Source organism: Branchiostoma lanceolatum, chromosome 2 (assembly GCF_035083965.1).
Source record: "Branchiostoma lanceolatum isolate klBraLanc5 chromosome 2, klBraLanc5.hap2, whole genome shotgun sequence".
Lineage (NCBI taxonomy): Eukaryota > Metazoa > Chordata > Leptocardii > Amphioxiformes > Branchiostomatidae > Branchiostoma > Branchiostoma lanceolatum.
Genome location: NC_089723.1, coordinates 26,388,261 through 26,415,433, shown reverse-complemented (window position 1 = coordinate 26,415,433; position 27,173 = coordinate 26,388,261). Strand labels below are relative to the sequence as shown.

At 41.1% G+C, this 27,173-nt stretch overlaps 1 protein-coding gene across 8 annotated transcripts in view; it reads left to right on the top strand.

The window, feature by feature from the left end:
* LOC136428248 (death-associated protein kinase 1-like) overlaps positions 1–26,533 on the top strand; it is a 59,088-nt gene extending 32,555 nt beyond the window's left edge. For 6 of the 8 annotated variants that reach the window (XM_066417612.1, XM_066417613.1, XM_066417610.1 and 3 more), the window contains 5 exons: positions 200–322; positions 2,783–2,881; positions 5,207–5,302; positions 11,521–11,619; positions 12,142–15,578. In XM_066417612.1, the coding sequence (XP_066273709.1) occupies positions 200–322; positions 2,783–2,881; positions 5,207–5,302; positions 11,521–11,619; positions 12,142–15,297 (3,573 nt within the window). In that variant the 3' untranslated portion in view covers positions 15,298–15,578. Of the gene's footprint in view, positions 1–199; positions 323–2,782; positions 2,882–5,206; positions 5,303–11,520; positions 11,620–12,141; positions 15,579–16,749; positions 16,849–17,706; positions 17,806–18,030; positions 18,130–18,501; positions 18,601–19,595; positions 19,773–19,941; positions 20,014–20,432; positions 20,575–20,979; positions 21,118–21,464; positions 21,660–22,177; positions 22,438–22,970; positions 23,160–23,428 lie in introns of those variants that run through there. The other 2 variants (XM_066417618.1, XM_066417614.1) reach the window with 1 other exon arrangement.
* Positions 26,534–27,173: the final 640 nt, after the last annotated feature.

Below are 27,173 nucleotides of genomic sequence, written 5' to 3'. Positions count from 1 at the left end.
CATCATAAAAACGAAAAGTGTACAACCTTCAAGACAAAAGAAATGAAATAGATACAATTTGAAAAGCTGCACAATAGATGTAATGTTACAGTAGCAAAGATCCAACACATGATCATTCTATCAAGATTCAAAAATCATGTTCCAGTTCTACCTGGTCCATTTGATGGCATTTTGTAATCAGTGTCTCATTGTGTTATAGGAGGATGAGGAGGAGTCTTTTGTGCTGCGGACACTTTTCCACTGCATCGAGGACAATAACCTGGGAGGGATCCGCCACCTTCTGCAGTCTCTCACCAGCTTCGACATCAACCAAGCCAACAAGGTTAGTTTGCCATCCAAACTATAATGGTTTATCACATCAGATATTATATGATATTTTCATATCGGAATCCAGTGGTATAGATTGAATTAGGATTTTATTCTTCAAATTCTTGAATCCCTAATATTCACAAAGTTAACACATCAGAATTGTTTGTTGTTTAGTTTTTTTGTCCAAAGGTTGCTTTTTATTTTCTAAGAAGAACAAAATAGTTGTTTCTTGGGCACCAATGGCCCTGCGAATCTGTACAACTACACGAAATGAATAAAAACCATTATAATTATAATGCCCGCTTTCACTGGAGCTTAACAACTGCTGAGGAACCAAAAATTTAATTGATGCATCGCTCAAATTTCATCCATAAAGAACAAATTTTTCTCACGTTTTGTGTGTATTGATGTCTTTTGAATCATACTTTAACATTGTGCACCAATTTTCAGTAATAAGATAAATGGTCACACAAATCAGATTTTGGTGGCTCCCAGATAAAATTTTGTCCAGTAGCCTAACCAGAAACGGGTTGGCTGAAATAGTTGTCAATCTACAGCTTGACAAGTACAGTTTTCTTCTTCAGAATCAGTTTCCTTATTTTGTCAGTTTTCACAATTCTTTCTGTAAACGTCATGGGGAACAATATAGTTTTTCACACCTCGATAACACAACTCATAACCGTTGAAAATTTTTTGTTTTTGTTTTGTTTTGCCAAAAGAGCAAGTATTTCAATTGTTAATCAATGTGGGAAATTTCAGGTTTTATCTTCTGCCAGCAGTCATGTACTGTGGGCAATTAGATCTGTCTTCGAAACGTCCTTCCTTCCGATCCAGGTTCTTCAGCACTAAAACATATGGATGTTGAAAGTTAAAGCAAAGCTTCAGAAAGTGAATGTTTATTGCCTGAGTTGCAGTTATCTGTGTATTGCCTAGACCATTATGGGTGCACTTGTCCCAGGCAGCGGCCCAAATGGCTGACCTGGCAGAGGACCAGTGGCCATTTTCCACACAATCTTGGTGTTCAAATTGGAAATCTATCTGTTTGTAATGAGACATCATGAAAGGTTTTAGTTGCAAACCTAGCAGGGAATACAAATGGAGGCTGAAAATAGCAGGCACAGGCAATACCCTTGTTGCAAATAGCTTTTACATGCATTATGTTGTCCAAAAGCAATCATTTTTGTGATGTCTGTGTGAAACATATAACGTGTTTCATGTACAATAATGCCGGCCAGAATTTCCCACAGTTTGTGAATTTATTACCTCTGCAAAGAAGTTTTCAATTTTGCCACAACTGGTTTGTATACATGTCTCTTATGAAAGAAAATAACTCAACATGTTATGGATTAACTTCATGATTTGAATTCAGCACATAAAGACAGGTCTTGGCTTTGAAGAAATAAGTTTCCACGGAATTTGTGACAGGATCTTAAAACTCTCTAATCTGTTTGACCATAATCAATAATGTTACTTGATTTGAACACCCTAAGTTTGATATTTGTGATGATGTATACACACTACATTTATTGCAGCAACAATAAAAGAAATAACTGCTTTATTGGAAATTTCCTCAACATGGGCAGACCAAGGTCACCCTCTAACTCACTGAAGTGGTCTCAGAATGGAAGCTTCTAGACGCAAGTCTAGCCTACAGCCAAAAGGTCATGGAGAACCCTGCTTTTTGTAGGGGCCTCTTAGCCATTAACGGAAAAGCTAGTGTAAAATCACCATCTGTTAGTACATGATTAATTAAAAGGAAGACTTAGTGTGGTATGGTGGTGATTGCGAATGCAGTGGTGTGGAATGTAGTGTCAATTTGCATAAAGAATACAAGATATTGGAAGTTTTTCTTGGGCCACAGAGTGGTAACATTTTATGGATTACATCCTCTGCAGATTCCAAACTTAATGCTAGAGTGCAAAAAAACAAGGTGGACTTAAAAAACAAGATGCCTACATTTTCGCATTTAGAGACCATAAACCTTGGAACAAGAAGAATAGGGATAATATACATGGTATACATGCGTATATAAAGGAAATGAAATACAACAGTTCATTGTATCTAAGTGAAAACAAAAAGACAGAATAAATCAGAGCTTTCATTCACTCTGTTGCGATCTTATCCACTTCCATCCATGCAAAACACATCCAAACTGCCTAATTGCTTAGTCAACTTGTAAACCGCAGCATACTTTGCCAACCCTACCACACTTCTCTTCGTTAACATGGAAATTTACAAGGTGGTCATGGTATGGCACTAAGATTAGTGAAATATTGAGAGGAACAAACAGTAATTAGTAAACCAAGAAGGCGAGTGGAGAAAACTGGTTGCCAGATCTTCTGTGTTGCCCCAACAGTCAAATGGTCAGACTAAGGGATAGATGAGATGAGAGATAAGAAGTCAATAAAGACAAGACCCAAAATTTTCTTTGTTGTAAATTGAATACTTAAGAATTTCCTTATCTGTTTTTCAGCACGGTGAAACTGGGCTGCATCTTGCTGCAGGCTATGGACACATGGACATCCTAAAGTTCCTGAAAGAGCAAGGTGCCAAGATGGACATTAAGGATAAGGTCAGCTTCAGGATATTTGTTCTACTTTAGGGCTTAGACGTCGGCAAAAGTCTAAAAAATAGTTCTATGTGTTGATCTTGAGAGGCAAGGCGTTCTTACTTATTGACCTCCTTCCTGCTGCCTAGATCCCATAACCAGTATAGAGAAGTGGCAAATCAACCAGTTCAGTGTGTTTAAGGTTAAGTGTTGGCATTTGTTAGAAACATATGCATATAATGTACATGTGGTTGGTTGACAGGTTACCTTTTTTTAAATTTAATAGAGGAATTAAAATGCTTAATGATTGTGATACATAGTTTGATGGTACTATATAATGCTTCAATCTGTGGATCAGTCACATACTTAACTAACTTCATTAGTATTCTGACCCTAACTGTCGAAGAAATAGGTTTCAAAATGAGATTGATAAAATCCAGGCATAGCTTATACATATGGGGTAATGAATCGTTTGGGAAATATCAAAGGAAGTGCTGTACCCTTAATCAGATTTGTGCATACTGTTCCAGACCAAAACCTTGCTGGTGTGGTCACAGATTCTGTCAGGAACTTAACACACTTTACAAACGCCGCCAGGAAGTCTCTGAAGACACTCGCTTTGATTGGAGTCGTGAATCGTGATCCATCTTCGTAACTTCCGTTTCTAGCTTAAGTCTGATTCCTACACTGCACTCAATGAGATTTGTCAACTTGTCAGGAGCATGAAGATACCTTTGACAGGCTGATTTGACTGATTGTGACTGTAAGAAATTATTTCTTTGGTTGCGCTGAAGCTATTGGGGACTCCCACTAAGGTATCACACAAATTCTTTGGTGCGGTCATGGAGAATTTTCAGGATATCGGAAAAAAAGGCTTCGAACTACCATAGAATTTGTCTCTCATCAAGAAACAAGTTCATCAGGTTTTGTGATAGAACATGACAAGTTTGACGAAAAGCCAGCTCATGCTGGCCTTTTTAAAGCATTTTAAGTGGAAACGGTCACGACTCGGTTCTTTGGAGGTGATTTTTTCAGAACAGTTTCTTTTAGAACAGGCCAAAATAAAAGAGCGTGCAGATGTCATTCATATAATTAAATCAGTGTTGCCTAGCGAGATAAAATACTTAACCGTCTTGCTCGACCATTGTGGCTTATGCTTAGAACATTATACAACAGTATGTTAGCCCTCAACATTGTAGACAAATTCATTCAGATTCAACCAGTCAAAGTGTTGTTAGTAACTGCCAACAGCTGTCAAGCAGTTAGGCCTTAAATCCTCTTTGTGGATGTCCCATTCAGCTGTTGTATAGGACCCCCAGGCCAAGTTTCCCATCTTCTTATTTATAAACCTTGGCACTGATCCTGACTACCTTAAGTCCCAAGATCATATCTGGAGAAGTACTTAAGATTGCGATAGGGGCAGTACAGGAATAGTATGGCTTTGAAATAAATTTGTTTGCATATATCATGTATGTTGTAAAATTACAAGCCATAAGAATTCTAAATTTAGTGATAGAATCAGTATCGCAGATGTACGTGAAGTAAATGCATCACAAATGAAAGTGGTAGAAAAAGTTGTATCAAACAGAGAGAGTTCACCCCTAAGGCCATCACATACATATTAGGCCAGGTCTTATTTAAAGGTCGGGGTGAAATCTCTTGTAGGACATGAGAAAGATAAGTGGGGTGGCTTAGCCTGACATACATGTATAACATCAAGATGGACAGGCAGGCTGAAAGGAACCTCGGCAGATCACAGGCCTCTCAGATGCATTTTCAAGTCAAGAAGGCTGCTGTCAGAAGGAGCTATTATCAGCCTCCTGGTGTGAGGACAGGCTTTGAGATGTTTTTGCTTTCTTTAGCTGTCAGTGAGAAACCAGGCGTGGCTGCTAACATGTACTGTACTTAGAGATAGATAAAAGGACTGATCATTATACAGTCTGTTTTTCCCTTTGATAGTGGTTCAAAGAAAGCCAGTTGATTCCTTTGAAGTGATAAAATGTAATTAACATGCGTGAACTGCCATTTTAACATCTCCTTCTTCAATCAACATTCTAATTGTGAGGATGGCCTTTCAGTCAGAATCTTTAAAACATCCAAGTGGAAGACCGCCGTAAAATCTGAGATGCAAATTAACGGCAGAACTTGTGACTTTGGGCAAGGTCTATCATTTTAGTACAAAAATTTGATTTCATGAAATTTCAATTTAAGTACATCATCTTCCTTGAAGGCAGACTGAATAATATTTATGAAAAGTTAGGTAGGGTAATTTCAATTTGAAGAAGTACAAAATGTATTGATTTATTCAGTTAAAATATTAACTATTAAAATATTGCTATTTCTCCCCAGCATGGTGACAACGCGGTGTACTGGGCAGCCAGACAGGGGCAGGTGGAGGCCATCAAGTACCTGAAGGATTACTGTCCCCTGGACATCCAGGACAAGGTAAGAGGGACTTCAGCAGTACAATGTACATGTACATGTTTGCAGATTTTATCATATCTTCATCTGCGCATTGTTACTGATTTTTTTTCAGTAGTGCGTCCTTTTTTGAATTGGTTGTGGAGATTGAGGTTTCTTCACTCGGCATTTAGAAATAGCATGGCTGTGATTAGATTTGTGGTCGCCTCAGAGGAAGGTTGTGTGTTGAATGTTACTGTATTTGCTAACACAGTAGTGCAGTGTGGATTGCCTTTGTTAGGGGGAGCTGTTGTGTTAGCCTGAACGGGTACATGTACATGTACCTCAAAATGCATGAATAATAGACACTCATACATCATACATGTATGAGAAAAACTTTGTGACTTCACTGACTTGATGTATTGTGGATACATTTTCTGAAAATCGTTCTAGATCAGGACTTTTTTAAAACAAAATTATTGAAATTAGTCACGTGTGTTCCAAAGACAAAATGCACTTTTTTACTAGATTATTTTTAAGTGTCCCATAAGAAATGCTGTATTAATGAAAGTACTATTTTTCTTGTCAGACCTAATAAGACTTTATGCTCAATAGTCGCCACATAACCAGCAAACGTTTACTTTGAACACTGCAACAGGGATTACATCTGAATGATACTAACATAGATAAAAAGACAGAATTCTAGTAAAAGCTGTTATAAGTACAGTCAAACCTCTGATCATCTCTACATAATGATCATCTGGCCAATGTGACTACTTTTTCTGTTGGTCCATTAGATAACCTTTCCAATCGAAACCAGCATTAAAACATCCTGTCAGCAGTGACCACCTGTCCACATAGAACAGATTTTATTGGTCCCCTGAGTAGTCTTCTCTGCAGTTTTGACTGAAGTTGAAAGGATGTTTCAATCTGTTATCTGCTTGGCTGATCAGTCTTTACCCTGGGACATAATGGCACTTTGTAGGATGGAATACAGTACTATTGATTTTCTTTAATGCACAAGTTCCACTTTTCTTCTATTTAGCTGATAAATATCATCTTTAGGGATTAGACTGGTCTGGTCTGGTGAGGAGGTGACTGCAGATATTTCTTGAATTCCTTGAGGCTGTAGTCTGGTCGTTCTCCCTAATACTGTAAATCTTGAAATGTCCACAGTAGTTTTATTTTGGGGCTGACTTCTTCACTATGACTTATGCAAATATGCGTTTCCAATTTAAGTACTGAAGAATATTTTCAACCAAGAACTTTAAACACAGCAAAAATCGCCTTTCCGCAAAATAGAATGAATCTACAGTTACTGTAGTATAAATCAGGGCTGCAAAATTTCAGAGAAGGGCAAAAGAATGGATGAAAGTGTCTGCTCCAATGACCTCTCTAGATCTAATGTACTTCGATTCATAAAAATTTGCATGCAGTATTGAGCAATGTTTTCTTCACTCCTTCAGGTCCTAGGCTGTTACATGGTTTTATTCAGTTAAAATAGGGAGGTTTAGGGGATTTGTTCCTATAAAGATACCAGCTCTCCTTGGCACTGAGTCCTGTGCTACATTAGGCAGACTGTGGAAAACCAATTATCCATGCAGATTAGCCCACCCCTTGAGTTTGTCAACACCAATAATGTGCCCAGTCAGTAGGCTGGGTGCCTTTTGATTGATCACCTTATCAGGGCTGGTTCCCTGGAGCACTGAAGGGCAAAATGCAGAACTTTAAGTTCCTGGTTTCTTATCATGGATGGTGGCCAGGTTATGGTATCATATGGATAGTAAGTCCATATCACCTGTGAGTCAAAGTTGTCATAACATTGATTCCATTTGCCTTTGATTATTTTCTTCCCACATACCATTTCCTTGTCCAAATATTTTGCTTCTCAATGATGTTGCCAAAACGAATACACTATACTGTAGGAAGTATTCTAGCTCTGTTGAATATAGCGTTTAACTTAAAAGACCATTCAAATTCAATTTCCTGTTGAACAGAAAAAGACAAATTGAATGATCTTTTGCAAAGGTTGACCGTTCGGTTATGTTAAAAGGCTCTACGTGTACTCAGCTATAGGCTGTAGAGGGCTTGACCCTGGAACTAGTGAGAGTGATGTTTGTTTTGCCTGTGTGCATGTCAATGTCCTTCTCCATATGCATGATTAAAGTGACAGCAGGTCCGGACTGCTCTCATCTCCATATTTGGCCAGGCAAGGTCTTGTCCCTTCCATCTCACAGTGTGTTATCACTGGATAGACCCACAACACAACAGGCTTTTCCTATTGGCTTGGGGGTTTTTCGGCTTATTGCCAAAACTAAAGGGAAGGCTCTGAGATCCACCACCACCAGTAGCCCAGGTTTAGGTAGGAATTAGGTAGGCAGACAGGGAAGGGTTACTGGTGTCAGGCAAACAAGCTGTTCTCTATCTGTCAGATATGAGCAGAGCAGATGGTGTATTACTGCATCCTGTGGAGTTTTTCTGTAAAGCAAAGGTCAGCAAAGGGGAATATTTAATGCTTCTGAAGTATACCTCAGTCAGTATAAATGCGTGACTACACAGTTTCGGTTGACTACATTCACCTGTAGCTTGTTGGAAAACAATAACTTCTGGAAATGAGGGATAAGGGCTGTATTCAATCAACAATTTAGTTATTGGGTATTCTATTTCACAAAGTGGACTAACCCTTCAACAGGGCCTCTTGTGATGTTTATTTTCTAACCTTGCTTAATTGTGATAATCTCGATAACCTTATTAAGATTCCTAAGACCTGAGACTTTCTCTCCATGACAGTTTGATTGACATCTCCAAATATGAGGTGTTTACTTTTACTTAATTATCCAAGGACAGTGTGTACCCTTCTGGGGTGGTAACTTCCTGCCTGGTATCCCAGCAGGGCTAGCATCCTGGGTATGAGGAGCATGTAACATCACTGATTACTTATGACATCACGTTACATGTGGCACTGGCAGAACATAGGGGAATCTCAGACGCACACAGCAGTGTTTGCACAGGGTAAGTTGGTGTCCCAACTTTGGGTCTCATCAAATGTTTTTCTGGGGCTAGGGTGTTGGATTTTCTATTTTGAATCAGATGTCAGGAGAGAGGGTTGTGGTAAGGGTGGAGAGCTGGGGCTTAAGAAGCTGTGAGAGCTATGGACAGGTGGAGGTTTGAGAGCTGTACTTGGGTAAGAACCCAGCATCAAGTTTCATCCTGCCCCACTTTTAACATCCTGATCTATTGTACAGGGAAACATTGTGCTATTGTCAACCAGTAACTAAAGATGTCTTCAATCCCTTTGGAGATCTTTTTTTGCTTCACTCAAAGGTGTAACATCTCAGGAAACATTCACAATTTCCATACGATAAATGCTGTATGTACATGTAATGCAGATGAGTCCCTATCTTCAGCTATGGGGCTTGTACCAAACTATTGATTTGTCCATTTCAAAGTTACATGACTGTTTGTGAATTGCCATAGCAGGAAGCCAGTGAGTATATAGGGAATGTGATATTCATACCAGCTGTGTCTCTGTGCAGTGCTGTATTTAGTGTCCATAGGGGTCTTTTGTGTGGATGGAATATTTTAGAGATCACTGAAAAAAGACCCACTGGGTCTGCAGTTCACTGGTGGTGAATGGGAGCTTTGGAAGCCACTCTGTGCAGTAAGCTCGTGTCTGCATGTTCTGTAAGTTTGTTGCCTGACTGAAAATCCTTTCATGTGATGTTTCTCATATATTGTACATGTAGAGAAGATAATATATAAATAGTAGCTTTCCCTTACCTGTTGTGATGAAGTCATCATGGTGTATTTTCTCATATCAAATACCTATTGCCAACCACTACTTGTAGCTTGATATTTTGTGTTATGATGTTGGCACCAAAAATAGCTACATGTCAAGGCCTTAAGGGCTATATGTTTAACCTCTTACAAATGACCTATTTCCAGTATCATGAATGTCCTATCAAGGGGAGCTAGAAGGATATCTCGTACTCTTCTTCGTACCTTGTCTGTTCTTTATTATGTATACATAAACACTTTATCTCCTTATCAGAGTTTTCTGGTGGGATTTTCGGACAATCATGCTTCGTTGGTGGTTATCAAGATGAAGTAATGGAAAAAAGAAATGGGGAGGAAGTGTGTAGATTTGGTTAGACTGATAACTCTCACTGGGGACAGGAAGTTTATTCTGATGTTATCTGCCTTGCCATCATTTTCTAAGGGACTGTCCAAAAGTACTCTCTCAAAACCACATTGTATTTTTCGGATCATTTCCTTTTGTATGAAAAACTGCAAATTCTAAACAGTAATGTCTGTCCTATCTATAGAACTGTTTTGAAAAAGAAAACAGGTAATAACACAAGCAAACAAAGGAGCTATCCCCCCCCCCCCCTCCATGGATTCAGCCACTGGATTTCCACACAATCATTGTTTATGTTCCTGATATGACATTGTACCCTCAAGGTCAGGTGTGCAAAAATGCGTAACTTTAAACAACACAAGGATGTCATGGTAAATGTGTCCAAGTGTAACAACTGTTTCCTTTTCTCCCCGTAGCAAGGTCATCCTTCCTCTCTACTGTCCTTGTGAATGCTTTTACCGAACACCCACCGCTTTATCCTGCATGACAAAAAAGGTCACTTGTAATTACAGCCCTAAGGTATTGACACCGGCCCTACCCATCATACAACAAAGCATGCACTCAAAGCTTTTGTAATGACAAGTGCCAAAAATATGCTAGGCATGGCAGAGGACAGTCTTTCAGTTAAAAACAAATCAATACAATTATTGCGCCCTCCACTTCTTGGGTCATTAAGGTGTCATTATAGGTTTAGCAATAAACGAAACTAATCTAATAACTTAAAGGTAATTTGCCCACCCACACCCTTTTAGCTGACTTATCCTATGTGTCATGCATGTCGTCACAAATTTTGAAGATGGGTCTTTCGATGTACTGTATTTGTTCTAATTAAGATGTTTAGTTTTGAGTATTTTTAGAGTTTACAAGCATTAATAAGTATATACAGCATGCACACTTAGTATGTAGGTATTTTGCTTCCTCTTTAAACTTTTGTCTTTTCTGTTCACAAAAGGAAGAGTTGCACATTTTTTTTGGTTCCTCAGTGAAAGTTGGATGATTTACAGTAGCCCACAGGAAGGGAGGGGTCCATGACCCAGGGCCCACATGTATCTGTAGAGTGATCCCCCAGCTGGTGACTCAACTTCAGCAGATCAGCACTGAAACAGGCTAGTCTGTTCCTCCTGTGTTAAAGTCCTGTTAGTCATTATTGTAATCATTGGTGGGTAGTGGCTCCCAGGGCTTGGTATCTCTGGTATTTGCTTCCTGGTTACGGTCTTGGTGCTGGAAGGAGAAGGGAAACCTTATCCTCTCGTACAACCTTGGGAGAAAAGGTACATGTCACAACTTGGTAAAGGCTGATAAGTGTGCACATGGCTTACCAGAAGGAGTGTGTTTTAAGTTGATCAATCAGTGTGTCTTGGCTTTGTATCTTGGTGTGTTTGTGCTCACTGTGGAATTTTGTACTGCGCTATGTTTTGGTGCTACCTGGATTGTAGCCAACATACAGTCATGTATGCTCGATTTAGATTGTTGGCACTTGACTGTAAGTACGGATATGAGATAGTGCTGTCTTTTGTTATGTACTGTACATTTACAGTCAACATGAGGGAAAATTATGCCATTCAAGTTATTATACATGACTGTACTCAGCTGTCTTAATAACAAATTACTTCGTCAGTATATAATTTCATTTGTGTAATTTGTTATCCCCGATCTGCTAACAAATATGTCTCTTCCTTGATGTATGATTTAAACCAATGTCAGGCAAAGCCTATAGGAGGTTCTGCCATTACCATGAATTGGACAGTAAATCCGTCTCTATATTTAGTGAAATTTGATGTCTGGTGCATCTTTTATCGTTGTCTCAAAAATCAATGCTTTGAATATTAAGTCATGATAGCATTTACCAGTTACATTTACCAGACCTTTCAGTATTCTGGTCCCAATTCCCCAATGGGGAAATTGCGCAAGCCACATGTACATGGGATGAATCTTCATAACCTATGCACTGTTATAAATAATTGTATTCCCTAGCTTGATAAGTCAGCAGACTGCTTTGATTTTGGTTGATTAACATTGGCAGTGGCATTCCCCCTCCTGTATTGCTATAAATTGTGTTGTCCAACAGTACCAAGTGTTCGGATCAGTCCATAACAATTTCCTCTTCTTTCTTTCTTCCTGCCAGTCCGGTGAGACGCCGCTCCACGTCGCAGCTCGGTACGGCCATGCAGACGTGGTGGAGTATCTCTGCAGTCTGGGCGTGAATATGAATCTGCAGGACAAGGTGAATTGACTACCACCTCTTTCCTTGATTACTATGCAGGGCTGTAGGTACACTGTACAGGGGGAATGATTGATTGTACAGCAATTGGGACTGGGTTGGCCCCCTAATCATGAGCCACAATTTTCTTTTTTCCTGGCACGCCCTAAACATGCTGGCTACAGAAAGAGGGAAGCATTTACGTTATGCTTATAGTTATACTTCCCTGTTCCTGTTCCTGAAATGTAGTACTGTTCCTTCTGTCATGTTCATTTCTTCCTGAGTGGATTAGAATTCAAGATTGCTTTGCCTACGGTATACCTTGTTTTCACATGCAGCATACATACACATCCCTAGAAATATGTTTGAAGAATTTTTTTTTATGGCTGCCTCTGTCACTTCCTGTCTCTCCTCATTTGTGTGCTTTTATTGTTGCATTTTCTGTTCTAGTTTCTTAATTTGATTTTCTTTATTTCTGCCCTCCCCTGTGTGGCCCCTCTGAATGATTGTCTACCCTCCGCCAATGTGTCTTCCATCATCATGAAGCCCTTGGATCTGCCTGGTTCTGCAGCAACCATCAAACGGAAGCCCAAGGCTCAGGGAGGATCGCCCCCTAAGGAGGAACTCATGGGACAGATGGAGCAGCTCGGCCGTACTGACCTCATCCGACTGGTCTCCATCCTGGAGCAGGAGCTGGGAGAGAGAGACAAGACCATACGCATCCTTAAATCCCAGGAGAAGAGCCAGTCAGAAGTCATAGAGAACAGATACGGGATCTCGGACCCGTTCGCTGCTCTCCAGCGTGACGCCAAAAGTCTACGGGAGCCGCAGGATGTGACGCCGGTACATGCAAACGCTGCTCACCACCTGGAAGAGCTCATCGAGCAGCAGAAACTCACCCATCATAAAATGGTGGGTCAGTTGATGACAACCGAGAAGCGCCATCGTAAGGTTGTTCAGGAGCTCGAGGACGAGAAACGCAAGTTCCAACAGTTCAAAACGCAAGCAGAGGACATCACATTTCTTCTGGAGAATGAACGGGAAAGGCTTCGCCACCAGCTTGAACATGCGGTGGAAGAAGCTAAAAGGAAGGAGAAAGATCACGACAAGACCACGACATTGCTTAAGGAGGACTTGACGAAGTTGAAGTCGTTTTCACTGACACTCGTTAATGAACGTAAAAAGCATCTGAACAAATTGGCTGAAGGCCAGATGAAAATAGAGGAACTGGGTCAGCTAGTCGATGATGACCACATGCAGGTGGAAGACCTACGGATAGCCCTGGAAGAAGAGCGTAGGAGAAACGGTGAACTGCAGGCAAAGCTGGATCATCACATTCTGACAGGGGAGGTGTCGATGGTCGATGCTTTGAAACTCCAAGTCAAAGAGATGGAGAAAACTGGACAGAGGCTTGTCAAGACAGAACAGACAGAACAGAAGCTAAGAGAACAACTCGTACACGAAGGCAACAAGGTAAAAGTGCTTACTGCTGAAGTTGAGATCCTGAAGAAACAAATAGAGGAGTTAGAAAGCGTGGAAGAAACACTCCACAAGTCACAGTCAGAAGGCAGGGACCTTAAAGAAAAGATAAAAGAATTTGAAAATGTCAACTCCAGCCTAGAAATCAAGGTGACAAAATTAGAGAACACTTTGCAAGGAATGATGGTGGAAGAGAACAAGAATGGCATCAATGGCACATCCAAGGATGTTGCGTCTAATGGTGAAAAGGAGGATCAGGCAAAGAAATTGAATAGCGAGCTGATGGGAGAGGTCAAAGCACTGAAAAAACAATTAGATGAACTGAAGGTTGTGAAACAGAGATGGGATGAGGCTGAGGAGGAATGTACGAAGTTGAAAAAGAAGCTTACTGGTGAAGAAAAACTGTCCAAGGAGCTCTCCGGAAAGCTGGACGAATTGTCTACAGAAGTGTGTAGTCTGAAAGAAGTTGCAGAAAGTGCTGGTAAGAAAGATTCAGCGCATAACAAGCTCACTGGCAAGCTGAAGCAGGAGCAGGAAAAAGTCAAGGAGCTGACAGAGGAAATCAAAACACTGAAGAAAGAGCTAGAATTGATGGAAAATGTTAGCTCCAAAACAGGCGATAAAGGGAAAGCTGGTACTCCTGGTAGGGAAATTGATCAGATCAAAGCAAAACTGAAGGACCAACAAGCAAAAGCTAAGCTTCTTAATTCAGAAGTGAACACCTTGAGGAAACGAGTAGAAAAGCACAAGGACACAGAATTAATGTTGGTTCAAACAGAAGCTGAGTGTAGGGAATTGAAAGTAAAACTAGCCCAAGAAGAAAAGATGCAGAGAGATCCAAATTCAGCCTTAGTTCAACTACGGGACCGATTGAATGAAGAACAAGAAAGAGTGAAGGAAGTAACAGCCAAGCTCAGTGCAGGAGAGAAAGAAGTTGATGGCTTAAAATCAAAATTGGCTGAGACTCAAGAAAAAGTGAATAAGTATGAAACCTTGGAGAAAACTGTAAAGAAAGCTGATACAGATCTGAAGCTGGCAAAAGCCAGGTTAACAGAAGAGCAGACAAAATCAAAGTTATTGAACTCAGAAGTCTCCACGTTAAAGAAGAGGATGCTCAAGAATGAAGTGACTGAACAGAACCTGTCCAAAGCAGAAGATGAGATCAAAGAGCTGCGAGGAAAACTTCTCACCCAAGAGTCTGCCACAAGAGAGCTGAGTGCTATCATTGACAACTTGAGGATCAGAATCAAAGAACTGGAGAAGTCTGGTCCTCAGGGTGCATCAGTACCGGAGGAGGTCAGGGGGGCCGTTGCACGACCAACACGAGTAAGTGCTCAGACACAAACGGACTCTCCCGCTGTTTCCCCCACGCTGTTCGACGTGGAAGGAGATGATTCCCTGCTAGGAATGATCAGGAGTTCGGTCAAGAAGGCTGCCGACAGGAAGGTGGGCGATCAGGTGGAGGAATACTTCGACAGGAGAGAATTCCTGGACAGACGTAGCGACCTCGCAGAGACCTTGAGGTTACGAGCACAAGCCAAACGGGACAGCGGCATTGATGTCTCTCCCGAAAACAGTGTTGTCTCTGACGGTGAGGACCAGAGAGGGGCACAGACCCCGTCCCCATCCCCTGCCTCTGCTGCCAAGCCTGTTGGTAGGTTCAGGATAACTCCTACTACCTCAGGAGGTACAGTGATAACACCTATACAATCTCCACCCGGCTCGGGCCCCACCTCTCCTGTGGGATCCAGACCGGGCACCCCTGTGGGGGCCACTACAATGGGAAGTGTTAGCAAAGCTGTCTTCAAGTTCACTACAGACGCACAGACTGGTAAGACACAATTGAAGAGCTATGGCTCCATGTACACCAGTCCAGACAGTACCATCAACATCAAGTTAGGCCCAGGGTATGCTGACGAGGACTCTACAGCACAACCACAGCAGCAACAGCAACAACAGAAAACAAAACAAGGAGCTAAAGTCAAAAGCCAATTGACTGTAACCCCAACCAATCAACCTCAGAGCAGTGATGAGGCAGCAAAACCAGCATCCGGCAGTAAAAAGCCATCTTTGATACCTCGTTTTGTCTCCTCCACAACCGGAAAGGGCAATCCCCAGAAAAGTACTGAAACCACTAATCAGAAAGATCCCCCAACAACAAGGAAGGTTGAGTCCAGAATCAAGACTCAAATGTTGAAGCTGCAAATGCAGTCACAGTCATAGTCCCCTAAGCAAAATGCCCTTTCATGATACTAATATCTACCATTGGAAGACACCAAAGCTGTCTGACAATGCATATATCCAGAGACAATTGTAAAGTTTTGAATTATGAAAGAAATTGTACAGTTTTACAGCACCACATGATTCATTTCAGACCCTTGTATCGGGTTCATTAGAACTTCCTTGTACAGAACTAAGCGAGGGATTGTTGCCGTTCAATTTTGTGCATGTGGGGACCATTCCATTGCAAATCAGGAGCTGCCAAATTATTTGTCCTCTGCACACTCTGTCTCATCTGTTGATCTTTCTGGTCTTGAGTCAAAGGCTGATATTTTTGTAATAATGTACATGGTGTGAATTTTTGTGTTGTACATAGTTCTGGATGAGAGCGATCCTTCAAATTCCTTTTGATACTAACGTACAGTATAGTAGGCAAAACAAACTGTAACAGACTTGAAGTATGGCTACCCAGCCATGATAATAACTTTTACTGGTCAACATGTATTGTCAAGATCTGCAACATGCAGTCCTGTGGAAATGGGTGGACAATGTGCTTGTGTTGAAAGCGGGAAGGATATCAGCCACAAGCGTCATATATAAGATAAACTGTTGAAGAGATGGACAACAAATACTGTACTTTATGACAAGATGTTGTGCTTGTGGATGAGGATTGCTGTGACAGGAAAAAGGTGCCTTATACATAGCAGGATCTTTGTGACCGATCTTCTGGCATCTCTCCTTCAATTGTTGAGAGATTATAATGAGGTGAGATGTGGTCAGAGGCATGCCTGTTTGGTTGTACATGTAGAAACAGAGTCAGAACAGTTTAACAACTTGGTCTGGTCAGTATTACAGTACCATAACTTGGTTCCTGAGATGGTTTGCTTTGCACAAAGCATTAACTACATTGTAGCTCAGAACTAACTAAACCTACAAGGATTGCATGTTTTCCTTTTTTGTACATCTCATCACCCTGCATTTGCCTTTTATGTATGTGCTATTTCATTACTTAGACTTCATGTGTGTGTTATTTCATCTTATTATTCAATTTATTTCAAATCTATGACTGCAAAAGTACCCTGAGAAGCAGTGTTTACTTGTATCATGTATCAATTGCCATAAGATGATGACTTTTATTTTTTACAAAGGTCCATGGTAACATTACATGGCAGACTGTATAGAGCATTCTCAAGATGAGTCAGTAACTATTAACCCTGTTACAGGAAACAGATGTAAGTAAATTGACATCCTGCAACAAATGACCCTGCAGCAAGACACTAATCTGATTTGGATAGAATCCTAGTGGATGTTGTCATTATAATTATCTTGCATGCTTTTAAGGTTAAACACGTGTGACTGATGCTCTTTCGAGAGCTTTAAAAGCCTGTGCGTTATCTTTTGTCATTAGATTTAATGGTCATGGTACTAATTATTGGATGTGTCATGCCCTTGCAGGATGGAGAGACTGCCCTTCATTGTGCGGCCTGGCACGGATACAGCAATGTGGCCCAGCCTCTCATATCATCCAACTGTAACCTGAACACTCGCAACAAGGTACAGACATGACAAGATCCATATGAGACAAAACAGAAATAGTAATGGGGCCATGAAACAAGAATTTCAAAACAGTTTTTTGTATGGCTGCAACATTGGAAAAGGAACTTGACTAAAAAGAATGTAAAAAGAATGCAAAATTATCTTCAGCTGGCATTCTAAAATTAATGGCAAAACATTTTCTTGGTAGAATAAAACATACTGCATGAACATATTTTACAAAAATTCATGGTGGGTTATCAAAAATAGCAAATGGTGCATTGAGGGCCTGCAGGAAATAGAAGGCAACATTGATGACTCAAATGTTAGTATCTGCTCCCATCTGTACATTTGTATGTATAGCAGGACATTGTGTACTTTGAATCATCATGGCTATGAATCATTAGCAACAGACTATCATGGATAGTGGGGTGATATGTATTTCTCGAATTTCAAGGAGCCTGTGTCAGGAGGATGGAGAAAATCTTAATGTGCAACAAATTTTACAGAAGATAGTAAGGACGACAACGGATTGAAATTTACTTTAATTAACATGTCCCATGGTCTCTAAACCACATAGGACTGAATTTATCAATACAATGTCACTACCTTTTTGTACCTGATTATTCAGTGAGTCACTGCAGAACACAGAAGTTCTTGTCAATCTAATACTGCAAATTCATTTAATTTTTCATTGGGACATTATTTCGAGGTAGAAGGGGAAAGGACCCCAGGTTTTCATGGTGTTAACATGCAAAGCAATTCTATAGTACAGTAGTCAAACATTGGAAAATGAATTTACAGACAGTGGAGATCAAGTGAGTATTTCACAACGAGTATTTCAAGGTTTATAGCATAAATGTTGACTCCTTGTTGCAGGATGAGGAAACCCCCATAGTGTGTGCTGCTGTGCGCGGGCACCTGTGTATTGTCATGTGCTTGTCAGATGCTCGAGCCCTCCTCAACATCCCTGACAAGGTAGTTGTGGTGCTCTTTCTTTACTTTGTATGGTTTAGCTCAGTGCTATTTCATTTCAGTACCATTGATGATGCTCTACAAGTTTTCTTGTCTCTTTTTAGCTGTAACAAAAAAGCAGGTCTTATTTCAAAATGTTTCAAAACAGCTTGTTTCCAAAAGATGTACTGAATCAACAGGTTGGAGGAAAATATGGTAAACCTGTTTTTGTTTTATTTTGTTTTCCAGAATGGTTGTACTGCTCTTCACCTGGCTTCAAGGAGACGACATGTGGAGGTCTGTGAATACCTGTGCAGAGTTGGGGCCAAAGTCAACCTGGCTGATAAGGTATCGCATCCACCTTACTATGTTGTTTACTGTAAATCTAGAAATGTTTGCAGTGGTTTGATTTTCACATTGGCCTCTTCACTGAGAACTCATAACGCAGTGAACATGTTAATTTAATCTACTGTACTACAGAATTGTTTTAACTTGAGTTCGAAACACACAAAAACCTCATTTTCCTTCTACCATGAAATTAAGACTCATATATATTTGATTAACTGTTTATAATGATATTACATAGACTGCCAACATTCTATGGACATGTAAGGCTGCACAATTTTCATTTATGGATGTCATTAATAGTTAACATATAGCTACATGTAGACCAGCTCTATGGCTTTTCAGCCAATGTAATGTCTTCTTTTTACTTTTCAGAAAGGTGACACTGCTCTGCACGAGGCTTGTAAGGAGGGCTGCTTACCTGTGGTGTTAGCTCTGTACATGGCCAACTGTGAACTGAACAGACCCAACTTGGTAAGAGATTCTTCAGACTAAAGAACTTTCGTTAATGTCATTGGTCTCCTTTGTATTCATTTTTCATGCAGAATCACTGGGGCTCACTTTTTGTGATCATTCCTGCAGGTTGTATTGTGATTTTAGTATTTTTTCTGAAACAGCAGTCAAAAGGTCTGACCATAATCCTTCCTGCTCTACTACAGTCAAACTTGTCCATCCAACCAACTCTATCCTACAACCAACTCTTGTCAACAACCACATTCAGACAGTCCCGTCCGATTTTACATAGTAAGTGAACTCTTTCAAGCAACCAACTGCAGGCTTCAACCAGCAACCACTTCCTCATGGGCCTCAGGGGTCATAATGTGTAGATTTTACACTCCATTCAACAACAAAATGATTTACAGCGGCAATCAGTCCAGCGAGCATTTCAGTAAAAGAATCTACAGTCGACGGCAAATTGTGTTTATGTAGCAACAAATGTAGAACAAAGTGAATTCAAATGTAGCAACAAATGTAGAACAATGGAGACATGAATCTCAATGTAAACATTCATTGTAAGTACAACAAAGGTTTTGTACATGTACCCGAAAAATCTTTTGTTATGTTAACATTTATTGGCAATGTAATCGACAGTGCATTGTAGTCTTGTAGACAACAACAGTTTAGTTTGTTTTTTCTTGTATATACTGTATTTCTTCACTTGTCTTGTAATTTTATATGCATAACAGGCAGATAAGTCCTGTACGTGCGAAGTATTTATGCAGCCTCATTTATGCCCACAAAATCAGCAAACCGACCCGAGTTTTATCCAACAGCCAACTCCAGTCAACAACCACATTTCCTTGGTCCCTTGACTGGTTGTTGGATGCAAGTTTGACTGTATATTAATCTTGAGGATATCAGGATATATACTATAGATCTCTGTATTATGTGGAGCTACTAATGTCTGTCATGTTTTGAACTGTGGAAGATATTGTGCAATTGTTCTCTCCTTTGTATCCAAATTGCAGGATGGGATGACTCCTTTGCACACAGCAGCCCAGTATGGCTACATCGAGGTGGTGAGGTCCCTCTGTCTGGCAGGGTGTGAACTGCAGCACAAGAATATGAAGGGGGTAACAGCGGAAGTTGTGGCGGTGGCTAATGGACACGATGACATCTCTGAACTACTAGGCAGGCTGAGAATGGTATGCATATCAAGATTAAAGTCTTACTTTTTATATGTCTATAATTATTATTCTTTCATCATTCTTACTAAATGTCTTACATGATGTATGAGGTTAATTCTAGGTATCACAGTAACTTTAATGTCTTAAGTCAACTGAATACTGATCCTAGTGTGTGGACTGATTTCAGGAGCAGAGCAGAGAGACATACGTGAACCAGCTGCTACCAACAGATACATTGATGACAAGGGTGAAGATTAAGGTACAACATTGACCCATCGTTTTGTCTGCTTTATAATGAGAAGTCTGGTTGTTGGATATCAACATCATTAACTGTGTTCTGCCGCTACAATCAGTCTCTCAAACCCCTGTCACACAAAGATGACCATGGCCTCCTAACCTTGTCCAGACCATGGTTGTGAGCTAGTCTGTGGTTTTGGAGTTGGTTGGCAAGGTTCCCTTCTCGTCTTCACCAATCGACTATGAATTTTGCAAAAATCTGGAAAGTCAGATTCTAATTGGTTGCAACCTGTGTTGGATAGGATGGATTCCAGTTTACACCCAACCCGACCTTGGTTTGGGAGTGGTCGGGAGCAAAGCCGTGGGAAGGTTCTTAAGGAATGACAGTGACTTAAGTGATCAGTCATAACAAGTGATGGATTTGTCTGTCCTGTCCTACAGTTGTTTGGGCACAGCACAGTAGGGAAGACATCCCTAATTGAAGCCCTGAAATGTGGTTATTTGAAAGGCCTGTTCAGAAGGAGGAGATCCAGCAGTAATGCCATCGGCCACTCCAGCAGCTCCACACATCCCAACAAGAAAGGTACAAGTTCCCTTAGTTTCTTCATTTGGTCAAATGGTGTTCTATTTATTCAGTGCAGGCTAGACATTTTTGTGGCCCTGAATTGGCACAGAAGTTGTCGGGCTTTGTTTTTGAACTCACACCAGTACATGTATCTACATTTTGTTTAAAAAAATATAAAATGTTTAGATTTCACCACATGGGATTCAGTAGGACCCCTTTTCAGAGCAAGGGATGGTCTACATGTACATATATGAGCCAATCTTGTACATTTTGCCCTCAGAGTCTGTAAAGTAACAATTTGGCATGTTACTCATGCTTTAACAATATCAACATTCAAGGGAATTTTATGAGTACATGTATAATTATCCTGTCCTAATTTCTTCTATTTAGAATGCTCAAGTCCCTCTTTCTTTTCAAATGAAGGATTTGGCAGCAAGGAAAATGGCTTTGCTTCCAGAAGCTTGAACCTGGACCCCCGAGCAACCCCACCCCACCAGTCTAAGGCACGGACACAGTTTGAGTCTACCAGGGGGATACATGTGCAACAGGCAACCATACCAGGTCTGGAAATATCATCTCTATGTTTCTGTTACATCTGTATATTCTGTCATGTTAATCATGTCGGGACATGTACAAGATACTGTCTTGAATGCCAGTTATTGATTATATTGAATAATAAAAGTATCTTATTTCAGTAATGTTTAGAATTGGCCAAGGACCTGAAGAAAATAATAGTTGCAATTTTTTGCCATACAATGTACATTGTGAGCCAAGCTTCTAGCAGGGAAATTTGGGGAAAGATGAGGTAGTCAAATGTATCAAAAGGTTACAAAAATATATCAACTAACACATGTACCCACTGTTGTCATGAATATTGTAATGAGTTAAAAATGTAAACCTATTTCCAGGTGTGGGAGAGTTCAGCATCTGGGAGTTTTCTGGTCAGGTTCAGTACTTTGCCACCTACGAACACTTCATCTGGGACATCTCAGCCATCCACATAGTGGTGTTCAGCCTGAAGGACACGTATGAGACCCAGATGGAACAGGTCTGCTACTGGCTCAACTTCATCCACACCGTCAGTGCAGAGAAGGACCCAATAGGTGAGGCATTGCGCTATCTTCCTTTTGCTGCTTGACATGTCTGGGTTTTTTACCTCCGTATACAGAGGTTTTACTTTCTGTGTGTCTGTGTGTCATTTGCTTGTGTGTCCATAGTTATTTGGATGCAGAGTGCGCTGGTTTCTACATTTTAACATGCTAGGCATGTTAGGGACACTGGCAGGAAGTTAGGGCAAAGGTCCTTGAATATGCTCATTTCCTGTCTTCAGTTTCCTGCTATATGCATGTCTGTTGCCTTATTGGAGTTAATGGGAAAATGTGTTAAAGAGAATCAGGGAGAAATTTGCAATAATGATTAAAAATTTCACAAAAACTAAAACTATTTCATAGAGGTACATTTATAGGTGTAATTTCTTTTTTTGTTGTGCTGTCATTGTCAACATATCAAATTCTGTTAATGGAGTACCGGTAAACAATGAACTTCAAATCATGCATTCTAGATCTACTCAAGTTGCTAGTCACAGGTGTACATTGCATCTTTCTTTTTTTTCTCGTGGTAGGTTTTGCAGCAGTGCCAGTGCACAAACCTACCGTACTTCTGGTCGCCACTCACGCTGACATCGTCAACAGTCCTCGAGCCTTCTCGGGGGAGTATGTGAGCGGGGTGGGGTCTGTCGTCTTCCACGAGATGAAGAACAAGTTTGGGCACCTGTTCGACATGGTAGAGCGGCTGTTCGTCCTGGATACCAACGCCTCGCAGTCCCGCGACATGAAGCTTCTGCGTACGACCCTGGCAGAACTAAGAACAAAAGCTTGCCAGGTATTTGAGTTCCTTGTGAAATATTCGTACATCCATGCAACTCCTCACCCAATTTTATTTATTACTGTGAAGTGTGTGGAGGATGCATGTATGATTTCCTATAGGTGATTTTTAACCAATCCAAAATCTGTACAATGGAAGAACCCTGGCAGTTGTGATTTAGGGTTGCATCTGTTTGTTTCACAAAGCTGGTAAACTGCCTCAAGGCTTAACACACCTGTTTTCTACAGTCGGCACAAGCTGGTTGAGGGTTGATCTGCCCACACTGGGATGGACCCCTAATATTTTTGATAAGTGCATGTTGAGGTTTGGCTCTCCTCAGACACGGGACCTCCCAATTTACGTCCCAATTGATTGAACGTCCCTAACTGTATAGGTACATGTTTTCATTTTCACCTGACTCAAGTAAGGAATTAGATGTTAAGTGCATTTCCTAAGGCACAACTTTTGGGCCTGCTAGGGATATGAACCCAAAATCTTTAATTCTTAGTCAACATCCCTAACAACAAGACCACCTGTTTACCCCTCTGCAGGCTCAGCTGAGGATGACAGACCTGTGCCAGCACCTGGTGACAACACTGCCCTTCTGGAGGAGGATGTTCGGCACTTTCCCTGTGCTGACCTGGCAGCAGTTTCTGGACGGGGTCCACAGGGACCTGAACCCTCTGGTCAGCCAGGACCACCTGCGGGAGATCACTCAGCAGCTGCACTGTCTGGGGGAGGTCAGCCTCAACTTTTGTTTTAGGACAAAAGGCTAGCGTTACTTAGTGTTGCAAGTTACTATTAGCCAGAAGACACAGAAGAAGTAGCAGATTTTTGCACTAAATCCCCAGATGAACAGCTGACTATAACAGATGAAAATGTGCTTTGATGTATTTTAAGATGATAGCTTCTTAGAAAGTTTGCTTCATATGAATTCTTTGTATTGAAAGTGGTTAGCTCAGTGGAATTGAATGGTACTGACATACTAAATACTTGCCTCTGTTAACAGGTGGTCTGCTTTGAGACTGATGTTCTGCAAGACCTGATTGTCATCGATCCCAAATGGCTCTGCACCAGTCTCATTGGACAGCTGTTGTCACATGACTCCATGGACCAATCGTGTTTGGCGGGCTGCTTCAGCTTCAGCCATGTCCAGCTGTACTTCCCGGAGACGGACGCTGTCGACATCTTCCAGCTCCTGGAGGCAATGGACATGTGCACGCACTCCCCCCGGGGTGGCATGTACGAGTTCCCCTGTGTCATCCATGGAGAGCCGGTCCACAACCTGTGGGAGCTCAGCGAGGGCTCCAACAGGAAGCTTGTGTACGGAGGGGTGAGGATGCTGGCGGCTGGCCAGGTGTGTCCCCTCCCAGAAGGGCTGTTCCCCAGGCTGCAGGTGTGCCTGAGAAGGTGCTACCAGATAGAGACCGAGGAGCAGCAGGAGCCGGTCATCCTGTGGTATCGCGGCGCAAAGTGCAACATCGGCAATGCAGAGGCCATGGTCTCCCTCTCAGACGATGGCAAGGCTTTGGAGGTTGTTGTGCGGGGCTTGTCGGACTCCAGGAAGGAGACCTTCCGAATCTTGGAAGAGCTGATGGGGATCGTGTATCAAGTCCTGTCAGACGTGTACCCCGGCCTCTTCCTGGTGAAGCAAGCACTCAGCCCCTCCCAGCTCAAATCCCATGACGCAAACATCACAAGCTATTCCTTTGCCAATATCCTTGCAAGCCAGGAAGTGGACAGCACACTGAAACCAAATGACGACAGAGGTGTGGAAGAATCCTTCTCAGACGTCTTTTGTTTTGGGAGCGAGGAAGTGTTTTCCAAGGCGTCGGTGGGGAGGGACATCCATGTGTCCTACCTCAGTATCCACACGAGGAGAGAGCTGTGTCGGATGCTGGATCCCCCCGACCCCATGGGGCGGGACTGGTGCCTGCTGGCCATCTCTCTGGGCCTCATGGAGTCGCTACCTCAGCTGGACACCTATAGCAACACCCAGGGCAGCCCCACGAACAGAACGCTGCAGCTGTGGGGATCGGAGGAGAGCAGCACCATCGGTACCCTGGTGGACTGTCTGAAGACGCTCGGGAGGAAGGATGTGGTGGACGTTATCATGAGTGAAGCGCCCCTGTTCGTCCACCAGTCCTGGGACAGTGCAACAGACTTCAATGCAAAGTCGTTCAACTCCTTGAACACTGTGGCTTCCAGATGAAGTCCTGGAACCATGTCCAAGGCACTGCAGTTGTAGTCTGTACAGTGGAGAGGCTATTATCATTTTGCTTTGTTGCTGCCATGCTGTGCATGTTTCTCAGTAGGAGTGGCACATTGTACATTATGGCGTCAAATCAACCAATGTAGTAAAGCAATATTTTCTGGATGAATGTTGAAATGCTGAGTTATCATTAAGCACTAAGCATGCATCTGGTTAAAAACAAGTGATATACAGTGCTAGTAATGTATAGCTTGAGACTGACTGTTACAACATGTAGTATTGCACTGCAAACCCCATCCTTGAATTGGGACACTCCCTTGTACAGTGTTAAGCCTGTATGTAACAAGATCTACTGTACAGTATACATGTACCTAAGGTGGCAACCCCATCTGTATATATCATATAACAACAGCAAATTTATATAAGACACATGCTAAGGTCAGGTATGTCAGAAGGTAGTTATAAGGTCTCCCAAGCTTCCTCATTGCTTTGTATATAGATGAACATTAGATAAACAGGGCCAGTGCTTAACCTCATTCCTAAAGGCAACCCTCCTGTAGATAAAGAGACAAAAATTATTTTCTGGAACATGTAATATGAGGATGTTCTTGTAGTGCAGCACCTGTTTAGATCTAGAAGGCACACATAGGAGTTACTCACACTGCAGACTGTACTAGTGAGTAGTCACTTATTTGTACAGTCTTTGAAGGAATGCTCTCCCAGAATATTGTATGTTGACATCATTGAGTGTTCAGGTACATTTGTACATGTCATCATGGTTTTGTTTAAAGATGTCATCAAGTGTAGTAGTCTGTAACTTGACTACAGTGCAATATGTCTACCATATGTTATGTTATTTTTTGTTTATGTATATTATTGTGATCATGTTTCTATTTATATCATACAACACCAGTGATACAAGTCAATATATTATGTATTTTACTAGAACATATACCACATTGATATATATATTGACAGTATGTTTTTTATTTATCTTGTCACTTGGCTGCATAAAACGTATGTATGTCATTAGACAATATTTAGTTATTCTTAACCATATTCCAGTCATACACAATGTTCATGTTTATAACTTTAAAAGTAAAAGACAAGCAGGCAACATCTGAGCCAGCACACTGAGAAAACAATTGCTAGAAAAGATATAGAAAGAGTGAAGAAAAGTTTGGTAAATTATTCTTAATTGTCAATTGCCAAAAAATTCGATAATGCTCAGTTTTTGTTTAGTACAAGATCATGTTGAAATGCATAGATCTGCAATTTGCTGCACAGATATTGTGGTTACCATTAGCCAGTAGTCTTTGGTTATTTATTTGTGTTGATGCATATGCTTTCTGTTACGGTATAATGAACATGTCTTGTAACTGCTGTTAAGAGCACAAGTACATGTAATGTCCATATGCATAGAGTTAACATCCTTTCCACAGGATACTGCCTACTTTGATTTATCGTGTAATGCATGCATACTGGGTTGCAAGATTGCCTTCATTCAGTCTTCCAACCAGCTTTTGTCCTGCTTTAGAAAATAACCATTGGAAGAATAAAAAATGCTGCAAACGTATTTATGCGTAACTTTGATTGCTGCGAATCCAGTTTTGTAAACCTTTATGGAAATGGTTTATATTGAATGTACAAGACTTGTGGGAGGATTTGACAGAATTTGGCAAACATTATTGCATTGATCTATTGGTTACAGAACACAAGAAGCAATATCCAGACCTATAGATCTGTTTAGTGTTCTTACGATTGGATGCGGGCCATAAAGAGTATATGTATGTGTGGTGTTTCTGACCATTATACAAGAAACTGTACACTTACTGACAATATACACTCGATGTTAAATTTTGTTCCTGTCACCATCAATAAACAGGTAACTTTGTGAGGAAATTTTCAGATTTATTTCTGTGTTAGGCTGTCAGCTGTAGTTCAAATAACGAATTACAGAGAAAAGTAATGAATAATGGTTTGTCGTCAACCAAGATAGGAATTATATGAGTAGGTATGAAGAAAGATGAAACTGTTTTCTCCTTTGTGCTGAACAGCATTCGCGCAATGACACGGATTGTCCTTGGTGCTGACAGCATTCTGACAATGAAAGTTTTGTGTCATTGGTACTGGACAGCATTTCCATAAGGAAGACTCTGTCGTTGTTGCTGAACAGCATTCACGGAACTTAAGTTTTGTCCTTGGTACTGAACAGCATCTACGCTATGAAACAGTTCGTCCTTGGTGCTGAACAGCATTCACACAACAATGCATTTCGACCTTGATAGTAAACAGCATTAGCGCTATTAGATAGTTTGTCCTTAGTACTGAACAACATTCACACAATGAAACAGTCTGTCCTTGGTACTGAATAGCATTCATGCTATGAAATTGTACTTGGTGCTAAACAACATTCACACAATAATGGCGGGATGTGGCACCTGGAGAATTCTGAGGTATTCAGCACAACTTATGCGGAGTTTACGGAAGGATGCCGCATCCCCAAACCATGCACTAAAGTCTACATTAGGCCCCTTGGACA